Source organism: Rhea americana, unplaced genomic scaffold (assembly GCF_003343005.1).
Source record: "Rhea americana isolate MKP2758 unplaced genomic scaffold, rheAme1 scaffold_78, whole genome shotgun sequence".
Classification (NCBI taxonomy): Eukaryota; Metazoa; Chordata; class Aves; order Rheiformes; family Rheidae; genus Rhea; species Rhea americana.
The window spans coordinates 2,173,295-2,190,199 of record NW_028186956.1 but is presented as its reverse complement, the minus strand read 5'-3'; the positions used below and the strand labels follow the sequence as shown (position 1 = coordinate 2,190,199).

General features: G+C 39.7%; 1 protein-coding gene and 1 non-coding gene across 2 annotated transcripts in view; one reads left to right on the top strand and one right to left on the bottom strand.

The window, feature by feature from the left end:
* The window catches only part of CEP192 (centrosomal protein 192), a 74,495-nt gene that overhangs the window by 34,125 nt on the left and 23,465 nt on the right, over nt 1-16,905 (top strand). The window contains exons 26-32 of the mRNA XM_085322472.1: nt 5,890-6,005; nt 9,318-9,494; nt 11,789-11,879; nt 13,250-13,426; nt 14,046-14,306; nt 14,502-14,617; nt 15,804-15,913. Coding sequence (XP_085178598.1) covers nt 5,890-6,005; nt 9,318-9,494; nt 11,789-11,879; nt 13,250-13,426; nt 14,046-14,306; nt 14,502-14,617; nt 15,804-15,913 — 1,048 coding nt within the window. The remainder of the gene's footprint in view (nt 1-5,889; nt 6,006-9,317; nt 9,495-11,788; nt 11,880-13,249; nt 13,427-14,045; nt 14,307-14,501; nt 14,618-15,803; nt 15,914-16,905) is intronic.
* Nucleotides 15,502-15,573, bottom strand: TRNAP-AGG (transfer RNA proline (anticodon AGG)). Its single transcript has one exon. It is a non-coding gene; the product is annotated as a tRNA-Pro (tRNA).

Here is a 16,905-nt window from a genome sequence, read left to right as displayed (position 1 = left end):
GGCTGTGAGACTGTTATTGAGACATAAAGTGAACAGAGGATCGGAGCTAAAGCACACGGAATTGTTGATTGTTCCAGACTGTAATTACGTTGCAGAAATATATTTGTGAATAACCTGAAATACTGCAGAACCACCGTAAAAATTCTTCAGAAAATATCAGCCTTTGACTTTTAGCTTCTGGACATATTTGAAGAACGTGTTTTTAACAGTCTGAAGATTTTGGTAGTTGCTATAGCGACCGTTCTAATCTACTTAAATTCTGTAGTAGCAGGGGATAGGTAGCTTTTTCTTATCCTTGCAATGAATTGGTTTGATGGCACACTGCATTTATTTCTCATGGTTTTAACCCTGAGTTTAGTCCTAATTCACTGGGAGATGCTTAAGACTTGACTATATTTGGTAGGCTGGCCTTGAATTGCAAGATCATAAGACAGAGTAATAAAGTTTTTTTTTTGTGTTTCTAATATATTAAAGCTGTCAGTATTTTTGAGAGTTGCGTGTTGACAGTGATATATGTTTAGAATAGACAATCTTGCTGAAAAACTTTTAATTACTTTAGAGCAAAAAATGCTTAGCTAAGAAGTTGGCTAATTTCCATTTGTTTTAATACATGATTATAGTCCATTAAGTCTCAGTTGAAAACTGGGAAGAATGTTAATGGTATTTATTTTCAGATGACTATATTTCAGAAAAGGACTTACAGATACGGAAATAGAGTGTGATGTTGATTTGCATTTATTTCAGTCTTTTAAAGGCTATATTTTAAACATGACTTCTGAATTAAAGAGTTGTAGCTTTTTGCTTTGTGGCTTTATGGAAGTTGCAATAAACTTGTGTATTATCACAACAAAACAAAATACTATAATATGCTGTAATGATGTTATCTTTAAAATATACCAGAAATCAAATTTAAACTATTTGCAGTTCACAGAATCATAGAATCAGTAAGGTTGGAAGGGACCTCTGGAAATCATCTAGTCCAACCTCCCTGCTCAGCAGGGTCACCTAGAGCATGGTAGACAGGGTTGTATCCAGGCGGGCCTTGAAGATCTCCAGAGAAGGAGACTCCACAACCTCCCTGGGCAACCTGGTCCAGTGCTCCGTCACTCTCACAGGGAAGAAATTCCCCCTCACGTTCAGGCGGAACTTCCTGTGCTTCAATTTCTGCCCATTGCTCTTGTCCTGTCATGGGAAGAATATTCGCATGACCTGTGACCTGTAATGCCTTTTTTAAGAGATGTAGGTTTTTCTAATACAAAAAAAAAAGTTTTTTTTGATCTTTAGAATTCAGAATTTTAGAAATGTCTTAAAATGCATCCATAGGATACTAATGCATTAATTCCGTTTCCAACAGTCATTAATTGTATTCTATGCATTCAACTAGCCATGCACAACAACGGATTTAAGAAAAAGAACTATTCCTTTTTAATGACTTACTGCGTTCTTAAGAAAATTAGACCTATGATACAAAGCCAGTGGAAGGATCGCTCTCCATACGTGCAGCATGAAAATTCACGTGTCAAGAAAGCCTCTAGCATTAATCCTGGGTTTGGTAACATGGCTGAGCAGCAGGTTCTACATAAAATAGGGAGATATTTAACAGAAGAATCTAGAGTTTACTCTTTTCCATTTTTACCACAGTGTGCTACCAAATGGTGGTTTAACTACAAACTCATCCAGACTGATGTGCTAATGGTCTTGATTGTCTTTGGGCAGCACTTTTGTACCATCTAGTAGCATCTCTCTTTCAAGATCTTTTCCTGCTGTTGAAGTTCATAGCCTATTCATTAAGAACTGCTAGCTTCTAACTTGAAAATTGCTTTTACACAAAGACATATTGCTTGACCAATAGTTGTATAAAATCATCTCCAACTTCTATTATCTATTAGAGAAGTCTAGATCTAGAATAGAAAATTTCTGAGTCAGATTAAAAGGAAAAAAAATGCCTCCTCTATCAGGCTTTGCGAGAAAGGAGCTATGCTATTTGTTTCTTCTGTGATATCAGTAAACTTTTTTTTTTTCTTTTCCTGCTGGTATTTTGGCACTGTTAAATTGTGATATTGGGGGATGGAAATAGTGATACAATCAGAGGTTTGCTTCCAGTCTGGAGCCTGCTTAGTCCAAGTATTAGTATTCTCCTTCTCATCTTGATTCAGAGTTATGAATAGTGATTACAGATAACCATCAGTACTCATAATTCCTGATGATTGAGTAGGAATGATAGGGAAGTGGCCTTATCTCCAGTTTTTTTTTTTTTTTGCACTTCTTGGGGCATAGGCCATGGAAAAAGGATGTAAAACTAATGTGGTGACACTGGACACAAATAAGTGTGGTGATATTGGGCTCTAATTAATATTACGATTGGTTGGTATCACATAATTGGTTAGTGATCACAGAATGGTTGAGGTTGAACAGCACCTCAGGAGATCATCTAGTTTAACCTCCCTGCTCAAGCGGGGTCATTGGAGCATGTTGCCCAGGACCCTGTCCAGATGGCTTTTGAATATCTCTGAAGGAAGGAGACCTACAACCTCTCTGGGCAACCTGTTCCAGTACTCTGTCACTAACAGTAAATAAGCTCTTCCTCGTGTTCAGGCAGAACTTCCTTTGTTTCAGTTTGTGCTCGTTGCCTCTTGTTATGTTGCGTGGTACTAATGAAAATAATCTGGGCACATCCTCTTGACACCTTCCTTCTAGATATCTGTATATACTGATAAGATGTATACCTCTTCCCTCTCAATTGTCTTTTCTCCAGGCTAAGCAGGCCTACCTCTCAGCCTTTCCTTATAGAAGAGATGCTGTAGTACCTTCATCATCTTTGTAGCCCTACGCTGGACTCTCTCCAGCAGCTCCATGTCTCTCTTGTACTGGGGAGCTCAGAACAGGATGCAGTACTCGAGATGAGGCCTCCCCAGGGCTGAGGAGAGGGGCAGGACCACCTCTCTTGACCTGCTGGCAACACTCTYTTTAATGCACCCCAGGAGACCATTGGCTTTCCTGGCCACAAGGGCACGTTGCTGGCTCACGGTCGAATCGTCCACCAGCACTCCCAGGTGCTCCCTGCCTTTGCAGCGGGTCAGCCCCCAGCCGGTACTGCTGCACGCGGTTATTTCTCCCTCTTCTCTTTGTTGCAGTTCACAAGGTTCCCCTCTGTCCATCTCTCCAGACTGTCGAGGGCCCTCTGAATGGCAGCACAGCCCTTAGGTGTGTCAGCCACTCCTCCCAGCTTGGCATCATCAGCAAACTAGCTGAGGAGGCCCTCTGCCCCTCCATCCAGGGCACTGATGAATGCATTGAACACGACTGGACCCAGTACTGACCCCCACGGGGACACCACTAGCCACAGGCCTCCAACTAGACTCTGCGTCACTGAGCACAACCCCGTGAGCTCTGCCTTTCAGCCGGTTCTTAATCCGCCTCCCTGTCTGTTCATCTAGCCTGTACTTCATCGGCCTGCCTGCGAGGCTGCTACGGGAGACAGGGTGGGAAGCCTTGCTGAAGGCAAGGCAGACAACATCCACTGCTCGCCCCTCATAGAAGGCTCTCAGGTGGGTTAAGCGTGATTTTTCCCCTTGGTGAATCCGTGCTGACTACTCCCGATCGCCTCCTTTTCTGGCTGACTGGCCTGTAGTTTCCTGGGTCCTCCTGCTTGCCCRCTGTTTGAAGGCCGGAGCAACATTGGCTTCCTTCCAGTCCTCAGGCCCCTCTCCAGTTCTCCGTGACCTCTCAAAGGCGATGGAGAGTGAGCAGGCAACGACACCAGCCAGTTCCCTGAGCGCTGGGAACTGCGGGTCAYGGGCCYGTCGGGGCCCATGGACTTGTGTGTGTCAAGTTTGCTTAGGTGATCATTAACCCAATCCCCCTTGACCAAGGGGGAGCCTTCCTTTCTCCAGACCTTCTCTCTGCTCTCCGGGGCCAGGGATGCCTGACGGTTGGTCTTACCAAGAATGACTGTGGCAGCAAAGGCATTCAGTAACTCTGCCTTCTCCGTATCCTTCGTCACCAGGGCTCCTGCCCCGTTCAGCGTCAGGCCCACGTTTTCCCTAGTGGTCTTTTGCTACTGACGTACTTGAAGCAGCCCTTCTTGTCATCCTTGACAAAACATCCCTTGCCAGATTAAACTCCAGATCGGCCTTGGCCTTCCTAGCCCTGTTTCTGCATACTCAGAGAACATCCCTATATTCCTCCCAGATTACCCGTTCCCGTTTCTGCCTTCTCTATACCTCCTTCCAAGGGTTGAGTTTTGCCAGGAACAACTTAGTCATCCATGGAGGTCTCCTGCTGCCTTTGGTGCACTCCTTTCTCATAGGCGTGCACTGCTCTTGAGCTTGGAAGAGGTGGTCCTTGAATACTAACCAGCGTTTTTGGACCTCCTTTCCTTCTAGGGCCCTAACCCATGGTCTCTGAAGAGGCCAAAGTTTGCTCCCCTGAAGTCCAGGGTTGCAATCCTTACTTACTGTCCTTCTTACAGGATCCTGAACTCCTCTATCTCATGGTCATTGCAGCCAAGGCTGCCCCCAACCTTCACATCTCCAACCAGTCCTCCTTTTTGTTAGTACAAGGTCTAGAATCACACTTCTCTTTGTTGACTCCTCTACCACCTGTGACAAGAAGTTATCATCAGTTCTCTGCGGGAGCCTTCTGGACTGTTTGTGCTTAGCTGTGTTGTCTTTCTAGCAGATACTAGGGTAGCTGAAGAACTATGAGAACTGGGGCCTGTGATCATTAGGCTACTTCCAGCTGTCTGTAGAAAGCCTCATTGAGTTCTTCCTGATCAGATGGCCTGTAGTAGACCCCACAACAGTGTCCCCATGTTAGCATGCCCTGTTTAATCCTTACCTGTAAGCTCTTGACTGGCTCTTCATCTACCCCTAGGCAGAGCTCAATGCATTCTAGTTGTTCTCTCACAAAAAGAGCAGCTCCACCACTTCACCTTCCTGGCCTGTCTTTCCTAAGAAGCATGTAACCATCCATAGCAGCATTCCAGTCATGGCAGCTATCCCACCATGTCTCTGTGATTGCAGTGAGATCATGGCCCTGTGACTGCACACAGATCTCTAATGCACAGGCACAGCATGGGGAACAAACAGGAAGAATTAGTGTACAGGCATTTCTGAGATACAGGTTTCCCAGGAGGGGTCCAAGGAGATGCTCTGTAACCATGTCCATACRCACTCTTCTGGCTGCATGTACCTGCTGGAGGCATCCTGACTTGATCTGTGTTTTGCTACTATCCTGTTTCTATGACTCTCCCCTTCCCCCATCTTTCCTAGTTTAAAAACCCTTCTTACTAGGTTGGCCAATGTGCTGGCAGAGATATCTGTGCCCTGCTTAGTGAGGTGAATCCCCTTGATCTTCAAACAGAGTCCCATGGTCATAAAAACCAAGAACCTGTTGCCAACACCAGTGATGCAGCCAGTTGTTGACTTAGAAAATCTGTCTACTTATCCTCCCATCCTTCCCCCTCACTGGCGGGATGGAGGAGAAAATGACCTGGGCTCCCAGACCCTTGACATCATGTCCAGAGCTCTGAAATCCTGTTTGAGTGTTGCTGATGTTACACTGCTACTGGCATGCCATTGTCATGTTGTACTATTCAGTTCTCTGAATCTCTGTGAGGTTCTTACAGCATTATGTATACAGTTGATTGATCTTAAGATGTTTCTGGTAGAAGTTTCCATGCTATACCATCCAACTTCAGAGGAATTTAACTTCTGCAGAAGTATGTGAAAGTTCTGACAATGCCATGTATATTTAAATTAGCTGACGTGCATGTATGACAGACGCATAGTCAAATAATTTTGGTCTTTGTAGATGTGTTTACTCCCTTAGAAAAAGTAACGCACCCTCTGTCTTTCTCTCTTACCTCCCCCCCACCCTTTTCTTCAGACATCAAATCAGGACAGCTGCTTTTCTGTTGAACCTGAGGATCTTTTTCTTCTTCCTGGAGAAGAACAAGAAGTGACTGTCCTGTTTTTTCCAAAATACTTAAAGAATGCAGAAAGGTAATGTAAATGATTATATGTTGTCTTTTTTTTTAAATAAGAGTTATTTTGAACCTGAAGGTCATAACAAATGTAAAGTTTTATCTACAGGGGAAACTTTGGCATCAGTTGTTTTGGGGAGGGTCATCATTCAGAACAGAGTAGATGTTTTGCTGGGGTATACCTGCTCCATAGATTCCATGCCTCACTTGCTGAACAGTACTAAATGAGTATCATAGAATCAATAAGGTTGGAAGGGACCTCTGGAAATCATCTAGTCCAACCTCCCTGCTCAGCAGGGTCACCTAGAGCATGTTAGACAGGGTTGTATCCAGGTGGGCCTTGAAGATCTCCAGAGAAGGAGACTCCACAACCTCCCTGGGCAACCTGGTCCAGTGCTCCATCACTCTCACAGAGAAGAAATTCCCCCTCACGTTCAGGCGGAACTTCCTGTGCTTCAGTGTCTGCCCATTGCCTCTTGTCCTGTCACATGGGACAGCTGAAAAGAGTTTGTCCTCGTCCCCTTGACACTCTCCCTTCAGGTACTTAAACACATTGATAAGATCCCCCGTCAGTCTTCTCTTCCCCAGGCTGAAGAGGCCCAGCTCTCGCAGCCGTTCCTCATAGGGCAGATGCTGCAGTCCTCTGATCATCCTTGTAGCCCTATGCTGGACTCTCTCCAGTAGCTCCGTGTCTCTCTTGTCCTGGGGAGCCCAGAACAGGATGCAGTACWCGAGATGAGGCCTCCCCAGGGCTGAGTAGAGGGGCAGGATCACCTCCCTCGACCTGCTGGCAACATTCTTCCTAATGCAGCCCAGGAGACTATTGGCCTTCTTGGCCAGAAGGGCACATTGCTGGCTCATGGTCARCTTGTCATCCACCAGCACTCCCGGGTCGTCCTCTGCAGAGCAGCTCTCCAGCAGGTCAGCCCCCAGCTTGTCCTGGTGCCTAGGGTTATTTTTCCCTAGGTGCAGGACTCTGCCCTTGCCCTTGTTGAACCTCAGGAGGTTCCTCTCCACCCAGCTCTCCAGCCTCTCCAGGTCTCTCTGAATGGCAGCACAGCCTGTGGGTGTGTCAGCCACTCCTCTCAGCTTGGTAGCATCAGCAAACTTGCTGAAGAGGCACTCTGTCCCCTCACCCAGGTCACTGATGAAGAAGCTGAACAGGATGGGACCCAGTACTGAGCCCTGGAGGACTCCAGTAGCCACAGGCCTCCAACTAGACTCCACGTCACTGGTGACGACCCTCTGAGCTCTTTCAGCCAGTTCTCAATCCACCTCACAGTCCACTCATCTAACCCACACTTTCTGAGCTTCTCTAGGAGGATGTTATAGGAGACAGTGTCAAAAGCCTTGCTGAAGTCAAGGTACACAATGTCCACTGCTCTCCCCTCATCTACCCAGCCAGTCATTCCATCACAGAAGGCTATCAGATTGGTTTAGCTCATTTTTCCATCATAGGTCAATAGGTGCCTTATGACTTGTTTAGCTTAAATGGAGCAATTCTCAGGAGTCCCTTATAAGATACTTGCCTCTAAAGTATGCTAAAGTAAAGAATGCTTGAAAATGTTTAGCAGCCCCTTCACTTACTTCTCTCTTCTTCATCCCACAATGGTGAGGGATATGTTCTTTCTATTTTACAACTGATAAACTCAAGCACAGATCAGGATCAAAGGTGTTCATAGATTCTGGATGCCAAAATTGAATCAATGTTCAGACCTAGGTCGTATATAACACTAATTTGCATGTTCAATCTGCAGCTATATTCATTCAGACATTTGTATGTTATTACCTTTGAATCTCCTTGTTCTCTCAAATAGACTTGTTTTGGTTCAAGTGACCATTTTGGTATCACCTAAGAGTTTTTTTGGCAATGACAGGGTCAGACTCCAATTCTCCAGAGCATTTTTCATTGCATATCTTCCCAGTTCTGCTGTAATGAAGCAAGAATGAATAAAAGAATACAGCCAAAATATGTTCGGCTTCAGTATCCAGCTTATTTGGACCTAGCCACTGATAATAGATTGAAACTCTTTGCTAATGACAGTATGATCCTAATAGATCGGCACAAAGTGGTTAACCTCCCATATCATGAGGCCTTATGCGTAACTTCTTTGCTTTACAGCCTTAAGGTATTCAGTAGAGTTGGAATCTTTGCAGTCCTCTTCCAAATGCTTACCAAAGTAATTTAAAGTAATTAAAGCAGTAACAAGTATTAATATTGCCTGATGATAGAATACTGGACTGTGTCAGTAGGATTCATAGAAATTCAGTGACAGCTAGACAGCAAGGCTAGCTAGACTGATGAGTTTCATTCCTGTCTCTAAGTGGGCCGCTGGTATAGTGAGTTCTTCTGCCTATTCCTTATAGGCAGACTTCTTGCCCTATGGCTCTCTTTTCTTTTTCTTATGAGTGTCTGTTTTGTTTTTCTGATTGTTCTTTCTTGTTCCCTGAATCTTTGGACGATTCTAATTTCCTTTTCTCTTCCCTGTATACTTCAGCTTTTTGTTTTATATCTTTGCTGACTCGTGTCTCCCTTACTCAGCCAGCACTTTTTCTGGTTTCTTTTCCAGTTGTTTCTCTGATTTCTTCTCAAAATTTCCTCGGACATTCAGATCTAGCTTTCCTTTTCAGTGTTAGTCCATTTATTTCTAGTTCCATATTTGAATCTGCACTCCTGATGATCTCATTCATCTGTTTGATTCTTCTTTTTGAAGAAGGCAGTAGTCTTCTCTGCTGTTGTCCTGTAGGATAGAGGCTGTATCTTGAAGACCCTGGGGTAGCTGATGCCTGACTGTGGGCCTATTATTCTTTCCTGCAGTGATTTCAGGAAACAAAGTGTGAAGACAGTCTTGGGTTTGTGTATTATAACACTCTTACTGAGAACAGGATTCAGAGCTTTGAAACTCTTGAATATCTCATGCTACTTGAAGTTTCATAGGTATCACAAAAGGTATCTCTTTGAAGTGCATAGAGACAATTAGATTTCCTGTTGCTCTCCAAAATTGGTCTGTTGAAGCAATCAAGTTAGCTTGTGCAAAAATAACTCTGTCACTGTAGTCTCTGAAATACTTATCTGAATTATCTCCAGATGAAACACTTCAAAATAAAACTTGAGGTGCATGGGCCTGCAGCCCAAAGGAATTTAAATTTGCCATGTGTAAAGATGACCTTTATTATAAAGTTAAAATATATGTATGCATATATTTTCCCCTTATTTGAGAAGATGGTATAAAAAGGCTTGTCTGTACTATTTTTTTCATTTTTTTGTATTCATCTTCTATTCTTACTTTGTGATGGAGTCATTTATTTATTTATTTATGTATTTATTTAGTATTTTGAAAATCCTTGTGCTGCCTTCTGGGCCTCAGTATGAAGTGGTGCTGAAGGGTGAAGTGGAGAGTGTGGAAAACAGACCAGTGTCCATGGCTGCTGGCTGCAGAGACATCCCGCCCATTCTTTCCAACAAGCAGTTCATTGCCTGGGGAGGAGTAACACTTGGAAGATCAGTGTAAGTATAAGTAGAGCTGCTATTCATACAGAATATTATGTTAAACTGTAAGTAAATGCATTATAAATTACTTCTGTATTATCTCTATTCAGGTTAACAATCCATAGGTGATAAGGAGTCTTCTGTGCTCAATGAGAGAAACAGTGTGTTACACGTATTTTTAATATATGAAATTTTTGGAAACCACTGATCATCTTGAAGCTTTTTGTATTCTTCATGACTCTTTATTGATAGAATAATATCAGGTTTTGTAARATTAATGTTATGTAAGTAGAACTATAGTGAAAAATATTTTCTGAGTAAAATGATGTTAAAATTCCGTAGATTCCTTTGACATCTGTCTTTTGCTAGTAGCGATTATTTATTTGTTTGTTTATTTTCCCAATTCCTAGATGTTAAATCTAGAAGAATCTACTTTGGTAATGTTTGACCTTCTGAGTAGCACTGGCTGTTGAATTTCCTTGAATTTGAATATAAAATTGAATGTGCTCTGATATTAACACTTCTAGTGATGCACCCTAATTATGGTTACCTATCCTTCAGTCAAGGAGGAGTTCCCATCTAAATTTTTAGTTAGTGTCAAATTTCCAGTTCAGTGTTTCAAGTTTTAATGAGGCTGTTGAGAATTGTCTAGATATACTTTGCTGCTTTTGTATGCTGAGGGTGCAAGTTTTGCAGGTTTCTGGACTTTTAAGTATTATTTTCTGAACTAATCCACTGTTATTTTGCTACTGAACTTTTTGAGTAATCCATTGATGTTCCCTGTTAATATTTTTAAGTAATCCATAGTTGTAGCCAACAACTCTGTTAGCTGTATTACTTTTTTTTTGTTAGTCAAAATAATGCGTTTCTAAAATAGTATCTTTGCCTGGATTTATTTGGGGGTAACTTTCTCTTCCCTTTATGCTGCTGCTGCTTTATTTCCTTTCTATCCTGAAAAATAGTTCTTTTTTACTGCTGGATTTAGGAAATAGAAATTATTTTTGAAATTTCTGTTCCAACAGAATACAAAGTGTCTGCCACTTAGGCTTTGTCCTCTCTTTTGCCTTCCATCCTTGCATCTAATTGCATGATCTCTTCCTTTGTGAGAGTCTTAAGAGTTCTTAAACCCTGTTGTGGCTGGCTTTTGACTCACTAAAATGACAGAAGTTTCCTACCTCTGTTAAGGAAGTGTCTGAGTGCCAGAAGTCCTAAAGTGAATGGTCAGAGTGAGCAGTTGGTAGCAGTAATTGAGTTAAAAAAAGCAAGGAGTAAAATCTTTACTTTTGAGCCAGGATAAGCAGTTTTGTTGGCTTATTGCATATGGTGGTGCCTTACCCTGAAGAAGGTATTATGGTTTCTGATTTCTGTCCATAACCTATGTTAATTCGTAATTAATTTGCATTGTTACCTGGATGATTTTCTAGCATAACCTTAATATAATATTTTAAAGAAAAAGTATCTAGAAAAGCTGTTGATCTTGTTTTTTCTTATTTGGAAATAACATATTTTGGATACTTAAATGTTTGCCACTTAATGCCAGGATATGACAGAGGAAAAAAAAATTACCATTGATCAACTTGATATAGCCATTCCTTTTTCTAGTGCAATTATTTTTAAGAAGTATATTAAAAGGAAAAGCTGTCCTTAGCTTAATTTGGTTCTCTAATACTATTCCAGTGAAGCTGGGCCAAACTTATTTCCCCTGTCTAGGATCAGAGGGAAAAGTTTCACTTCAAAATTATTCTGGTCTCCAAATATTTAAAAATAATAATTACAAATGACTGAGGATTTTGAGGATAAAACTTTCAATGATATATTCTTTAAATGGTTTGAGTGAATGCTACATTCACTGAAATGTAAGCCATTTCAGTATGACCAATAATGCATTTAAATCAAAGCACTTTTCCATTGCTATTTACTCTCACCTTTCTGATGGCTGGAGGATTTTGATTTTGCATAAATCAGTGATTTTTATTTATTTTGATCATAACTACATATTTAAAAGAYCTTTCCTTTTTTGAAGGAGTCTTATGTATTGACACAACTGCTGCTTGCTTCAAGAGTTTAAGCTACTAAGTACAATACTTGAACTTCAGAAGAACTTTTTCCTGTATGAGGACTGATGTAATGGTATATAATGTTGTAATATGTGACTTTGAGAATACAGAGATAACTTTTGAACTAATATATTTTGCTGTAACAGGAGGTGATTTTTTTCATGAAATGACTGTAAAACTGACTGTCCCATTTCCATGAATAAATACATAAATTTAAGTTTTCTGCACAGTGTAACTTAACTTCATATTTTTCAGTCAGCAGAAGTTAACTCTAAGAAATAACTCTCTGTCTGTGACTCAACATTTAAGATTATTGATAAGAGGCCAGGATCAGGATTGCTTTCAGGTAACTAATGAAAACTTCTATTTCCTGTTTACAACAAAACTGTCAAGATAATCTGTTTATAATAAAAACATCAAAGCTTGTTTAATACTTGTAGTACCGTTTGCTCAGTAATGGCTGAATTAGATTGGAAATCAAATTGCAGGAGACCTCTGGAATTGAATTTCATCACAGAAAGCAAATTTCAGATTTACTATTTTGGAATAGCAGATCATTGATCTGTCTTCAGTCCAGAAGGGTTAAATGATGTTAAAGGTTAAATATCTAGTTTTGCTAATTCAGTGGAACAGCAAAACTAAATATTTTTTCTACTTTTAATAGAATTTATAGGAACATTCATGGAGTTAGCATATATTGAGTTTAAGTGGGGAAATCTTTCTAATTTTCTGCTTGTCTTTTCAACTATTATTGTGGTTCACTATGGGATGCTGTATTGTTGCCTGCTTGATTCTGAAGCTGATTGGAATCAGTTGGTTTAGTCCTTTCTGCTTGTGATCTGTTAGATCTTGGCACTAACATGGGATGCCTTCCTCATCTTTGTCTTGGGAAGGCATCTGATCAGAGAGTAGTCAGGCACATTCTGATAATGTTACTGATGGACATGTTACAGTGCTTGGAAGGATGTGGCACATGTTTTAAGAGCCATATAGGTTTTGGATTTTGGACTTCTCACAGAGAAGAATTTTGCTAACTATATGTAATGATGCATGAGATACCATGGTCATTATACAGAGTTCTGGACATCATGCCTGATTTTCATTCTGGAAATACTTGGGAGATGGTTTTCTTGGGTTCGTTAGAAAATCTGTCTTCTAGTTAAGTGGTTCATCTGTACTTTTTCCTTTGAAGGGTGACTGGATTTTTCTGGATCATTCTGGAGGATGATCTTAAGTTTAATCTGAGAGATCCTTAACCAGTATGGCTCAAATTTTATTACTCATCATTAAAAGCTGTTTCTGACCTGGACAGAAATATTTAGTAGATTCTTGTTTACTGTTCCTGTTGTGGCCAGAAAAATCAACTGGCAGTGCTAGGTGCCAAGAAAATTTTGTATGCCTCCCTCTGTAATCATCTATTTGTCCTGACTGCTTTAGAGAAAATAAGACTACAAAATAAAGAGGGTTGACTGGAAATCTATCACGGGTAAAAGCTGTGAAAATGTAATACTCCAACTGAAAAGCCATTTTTTCTCCATTACTCCTCTGCTTAGCGTCATTGCAACCTCAAATATCTCCTGCTATCAACTTAATCGAGAGTCGGATGAAGTTAATTTTGGGTTATTAATGAAGGAAGTCTTATTACTCTGAATTTTTTTATGTACTTACCTACTTTCGATATGTGTGTGTGTATCTATTTATATATTTTTTTAATAGTTGCAAAGTATATTTGGATCAGAGGAACGCTTAACTAGTAATTGGGAGCTCAAAATCCGTCCCAAAGAAGATACTAATATATACTTGATGTTTGCACCTACTCGTGTAACTTGCATGTTTGCCAAGCTGGAAATCAAACAGCTGGGGATTCGATCACAGCCAGGAATTAAGTTTACTGTAAGAGTCCCAATCTAATTTCTAATAATTTGAAATATACAGCATTTCTTGTATGTGTACAGAGTGGGTGGTGTGTTTCTTTTGCTTGGGTTTGGGAGGGTTGGTATGGGTTAGTTGGTTTGAGATGTGTTTTTAAGAAAGGCCTAGCACTGAATAGCACGCTCTACAAATTTAGACTTTTCAAGATATTCAGTACATACACCTGTTTACTTGCTAAATATGATATGGACATTAAATTTTACAGTCTGAACATTCAAAAGCTTTACTTCATACTTTTTTCCCCTCTTACAAAAGAAATAAGGAAGATGTTACGTAGTATGTTAGAAGTTACCCAACATTTTGACTCTAGAACTGCTGAAGAAATCTGGACTTGTCTGATTTTTATAGAAAAACCTTAAACTAATTTTCAGCAAATGAAATTGAACTTGAAATGAAGCTTGAAACTGAAGCTGAATAAGTTCAGACTTATATYTTTTCCTGCAAAGTCATTTCAGTTTACATTTTAAGTGTTTTTCATACTGTGTTGTAATATATATTCTTTGTATGGTTTACCCTTAATATTATCTTTTACAGAAGTTTAAGAAACATTTTTCATCTGAAGTGTACTGCTTATTTTCAGATACCTCTGTCTGGATATGGAGGAACAAGCAATATCATTTTAGAAAATGTTAAAAAACTGTCAGATGGTTACTTGATAACACTGGATGGAATATTGCCTGCAAGATTAAGGAAAGTTTCTTTCCGCATAAGAAACACAGGTTCTCGCGCTGCTTATGTTAAAGCATTGTGTTTTGCAGACCTTGAGACAAAAACAGCTATGGATCCTCACACAATGACAGTGTCTCCAGAAAAATTTGTGCTAAAAGAAGGAACACATAAGGTAAATATACCTAATTGTAGAGAAGTTTTACTAATTTTAAAATGTTTTCAGTGACTATGCATATCAGAAGTTTCTCATTGAAGTTTCACTTAATTTGTGTTTAACGTTGTATTTCATTTGTATTGCAGTAATTTTCCAAACATCAGTACCAAATGCAAGAAATTTTTTCTGAGTATGTTGACTGTCTTTTATCAGGTGATTACTGTAACGTGGAATCCTGTGGAAAAAGAAAAAAACTTATGTAAAACAAACACATTATCGGCAATATGTTTTTTTTGTGGAGATGAAATTTCCAGACAGCAATATCGTAGGTAAGATGGAATATCATAGGTTACTATTATGAAGTAGGACAGATGCTTAATAGTATGTTGAAACTAAAGGTGTAATGCTACCAACAGTATGAGTTTTAACATGCTTATAAAAATGACAAGAACAAAACAAAAGACTTTGATGATATGGAGAGTTCTGGTAAGTCTTATATTTGACTCTTCTTTTTTGCATGCTGCGGCTATGATCCTAGTATAAGTTTTTTCTTTTTTCTTTCTTTTTACATTGTTGGAAGCTATGCATATTATTTTAGGAGGGGAGTGTTTATTTTTGTGTATGTTTTCTGTATTGGAAGAGAGTTGTTGTTTCTCTACCTCTTTTTCCAATGTGTATGTAGCCTTAATTTTTAAATTGAAAGGAGTAGCATAGAAATTCAGTAGTATTAAATTTTAAATGAGATCCCCACTTTGTTTTGCTGACTTAAATTGAGGAAAATGTAGCGTTGCGTGGATGTGTGTTTGAGAGAAATAACTACATATGGTCATAACAGATGCAAATGAAATTTCTAGGATATATCTTACCTTACTGTGCTTAAGGGAGGTTCAGGCAGAACTTCCTGTGGTTCAGTTTCTGCCCATTGCCTCTTGTCTTGTCATGTGGGACAAAAAAATCTTCCTAATTGCATTCCACTTTTCAAAGTGTTTCACAGATGTTAACCAACAGGTCCTTCTAGATTGCTATAATTTTCTTCATTCTTCCCTCCTCTTTAGTATTCATCATAAAATCAGAGAATCGGTAAGGTTAGAAGGGACCTGTGGAGATCATCTAGTCCAACCCTTAAACGAGTGGCCGTACAGGGATCGAACCCACAAGCTTGGCATTATTAGCACCATGCTCTAACCAACTGAGCTAAACCTAACCCATTAAAGGGCTCGTCCGGGATTTGAACCCGGGACCTCTCGCACCCTAAGCGAGAATCATACCCCTAGACCAATGAGCCGCAACGGTTGTATATAGATCGCTATATTTCAATTTGCGTAACTCAGAGAGAAGGCTTCAGAGTTAAAAGTGTGTTCACAAATGTGAGCTTGGTTTATTCCAGAAATGATAAAAGTTAAAAGGATGATTCTTACACTGGTAATCCTTTTCAGATTTATGTTTCCAGTGATATGTATAATTTGAAGTCTGGAGTATGTATAACTTAAAGTCTCTTCCTTATCTCTCTAACAGAGCCATGATGTATAACCCTCAAGTAGCAAAATATATAGTCCCAGAAAACAGTCTGTTGAGAAATGTAGTATTTGATGAAGAATTTCAAGGGGAGCAGCTAGTGATGGAAGGTAAGCGTATGTCTCATTAAAGGAAATATGTAATGCTTGTTGGGGGTGGGGAATGTGTTTTAGACTTGAATTCTAGTTACTTTTCAACAATTTCTTTTTTGTTAAATGCAGAAACAAAATGCCCAATTTTGGCAAAACTTGCTTTCTTTTATTGCATACCTGTCCATTCAGACTTACTGTGTTTTTCTCTAAGCAGAGCAGAAGCTGCCTGTGTGTGTTATGACACTAGAAATATTCAGTGTATTCTGAGAATTCTTACCTTAGCATTAATATTTGAGAAAGACATGAGGTACAGTTTTACTGAAAGTTGCAGACTTAGTTCTGTGAGCAGGTAATACATCCTATATTTGAAAATTATGAGGCAGAAAACAAGTTTTCTGACACTTGAAGGTGTCTTTCCCCACTCAAATTAAGTAACTTTAAACTTTTTTCAACTTCTGCTTGTATTACCCAAGGGATTAAAGTCTGCAGTTTATTCCAAGTCTTTTTTTTTTTTTTTAAGTTTGGCCCTTTAACGCTGTGTTTCTTGGACTAATTCTACTCACCTATGGAAAGACTTTGCAGTCTGAAGGCTGTTAGGACACCTGAGTAAAACTTGTAGCCTGAATCTTTCCCTATAGAGCTTTTGTATGTTGCTTTTACTTGGAAGAGCTATCGTTCATCATGGCTAGGTTGAAGTGAAGTCCTACCGAAGATACTTGAAGTTTTCATGTGTGCTCTGAAGTTGTTAACGCAATGTGAGAGTGCCTAGACAGTCTTTGATTAACTGTAGTTGACTTACTATTAGAGTCTTGCTAATAGTTAAAAATACTTTTTGTAAAAAACAAGGCTTACCTCTTCTCTTGGTTGTTTTTTGTCGTCTTTGATGCCATACTTTGCCATACTTTGAAATTTTCTAATGTAGCTTATTGTTTCTTATTTTGTCACAACCATTTCATTTACTGAGACTTATTTATCTTGGATATATAAAGTATATTTTTTCATGCACTGCT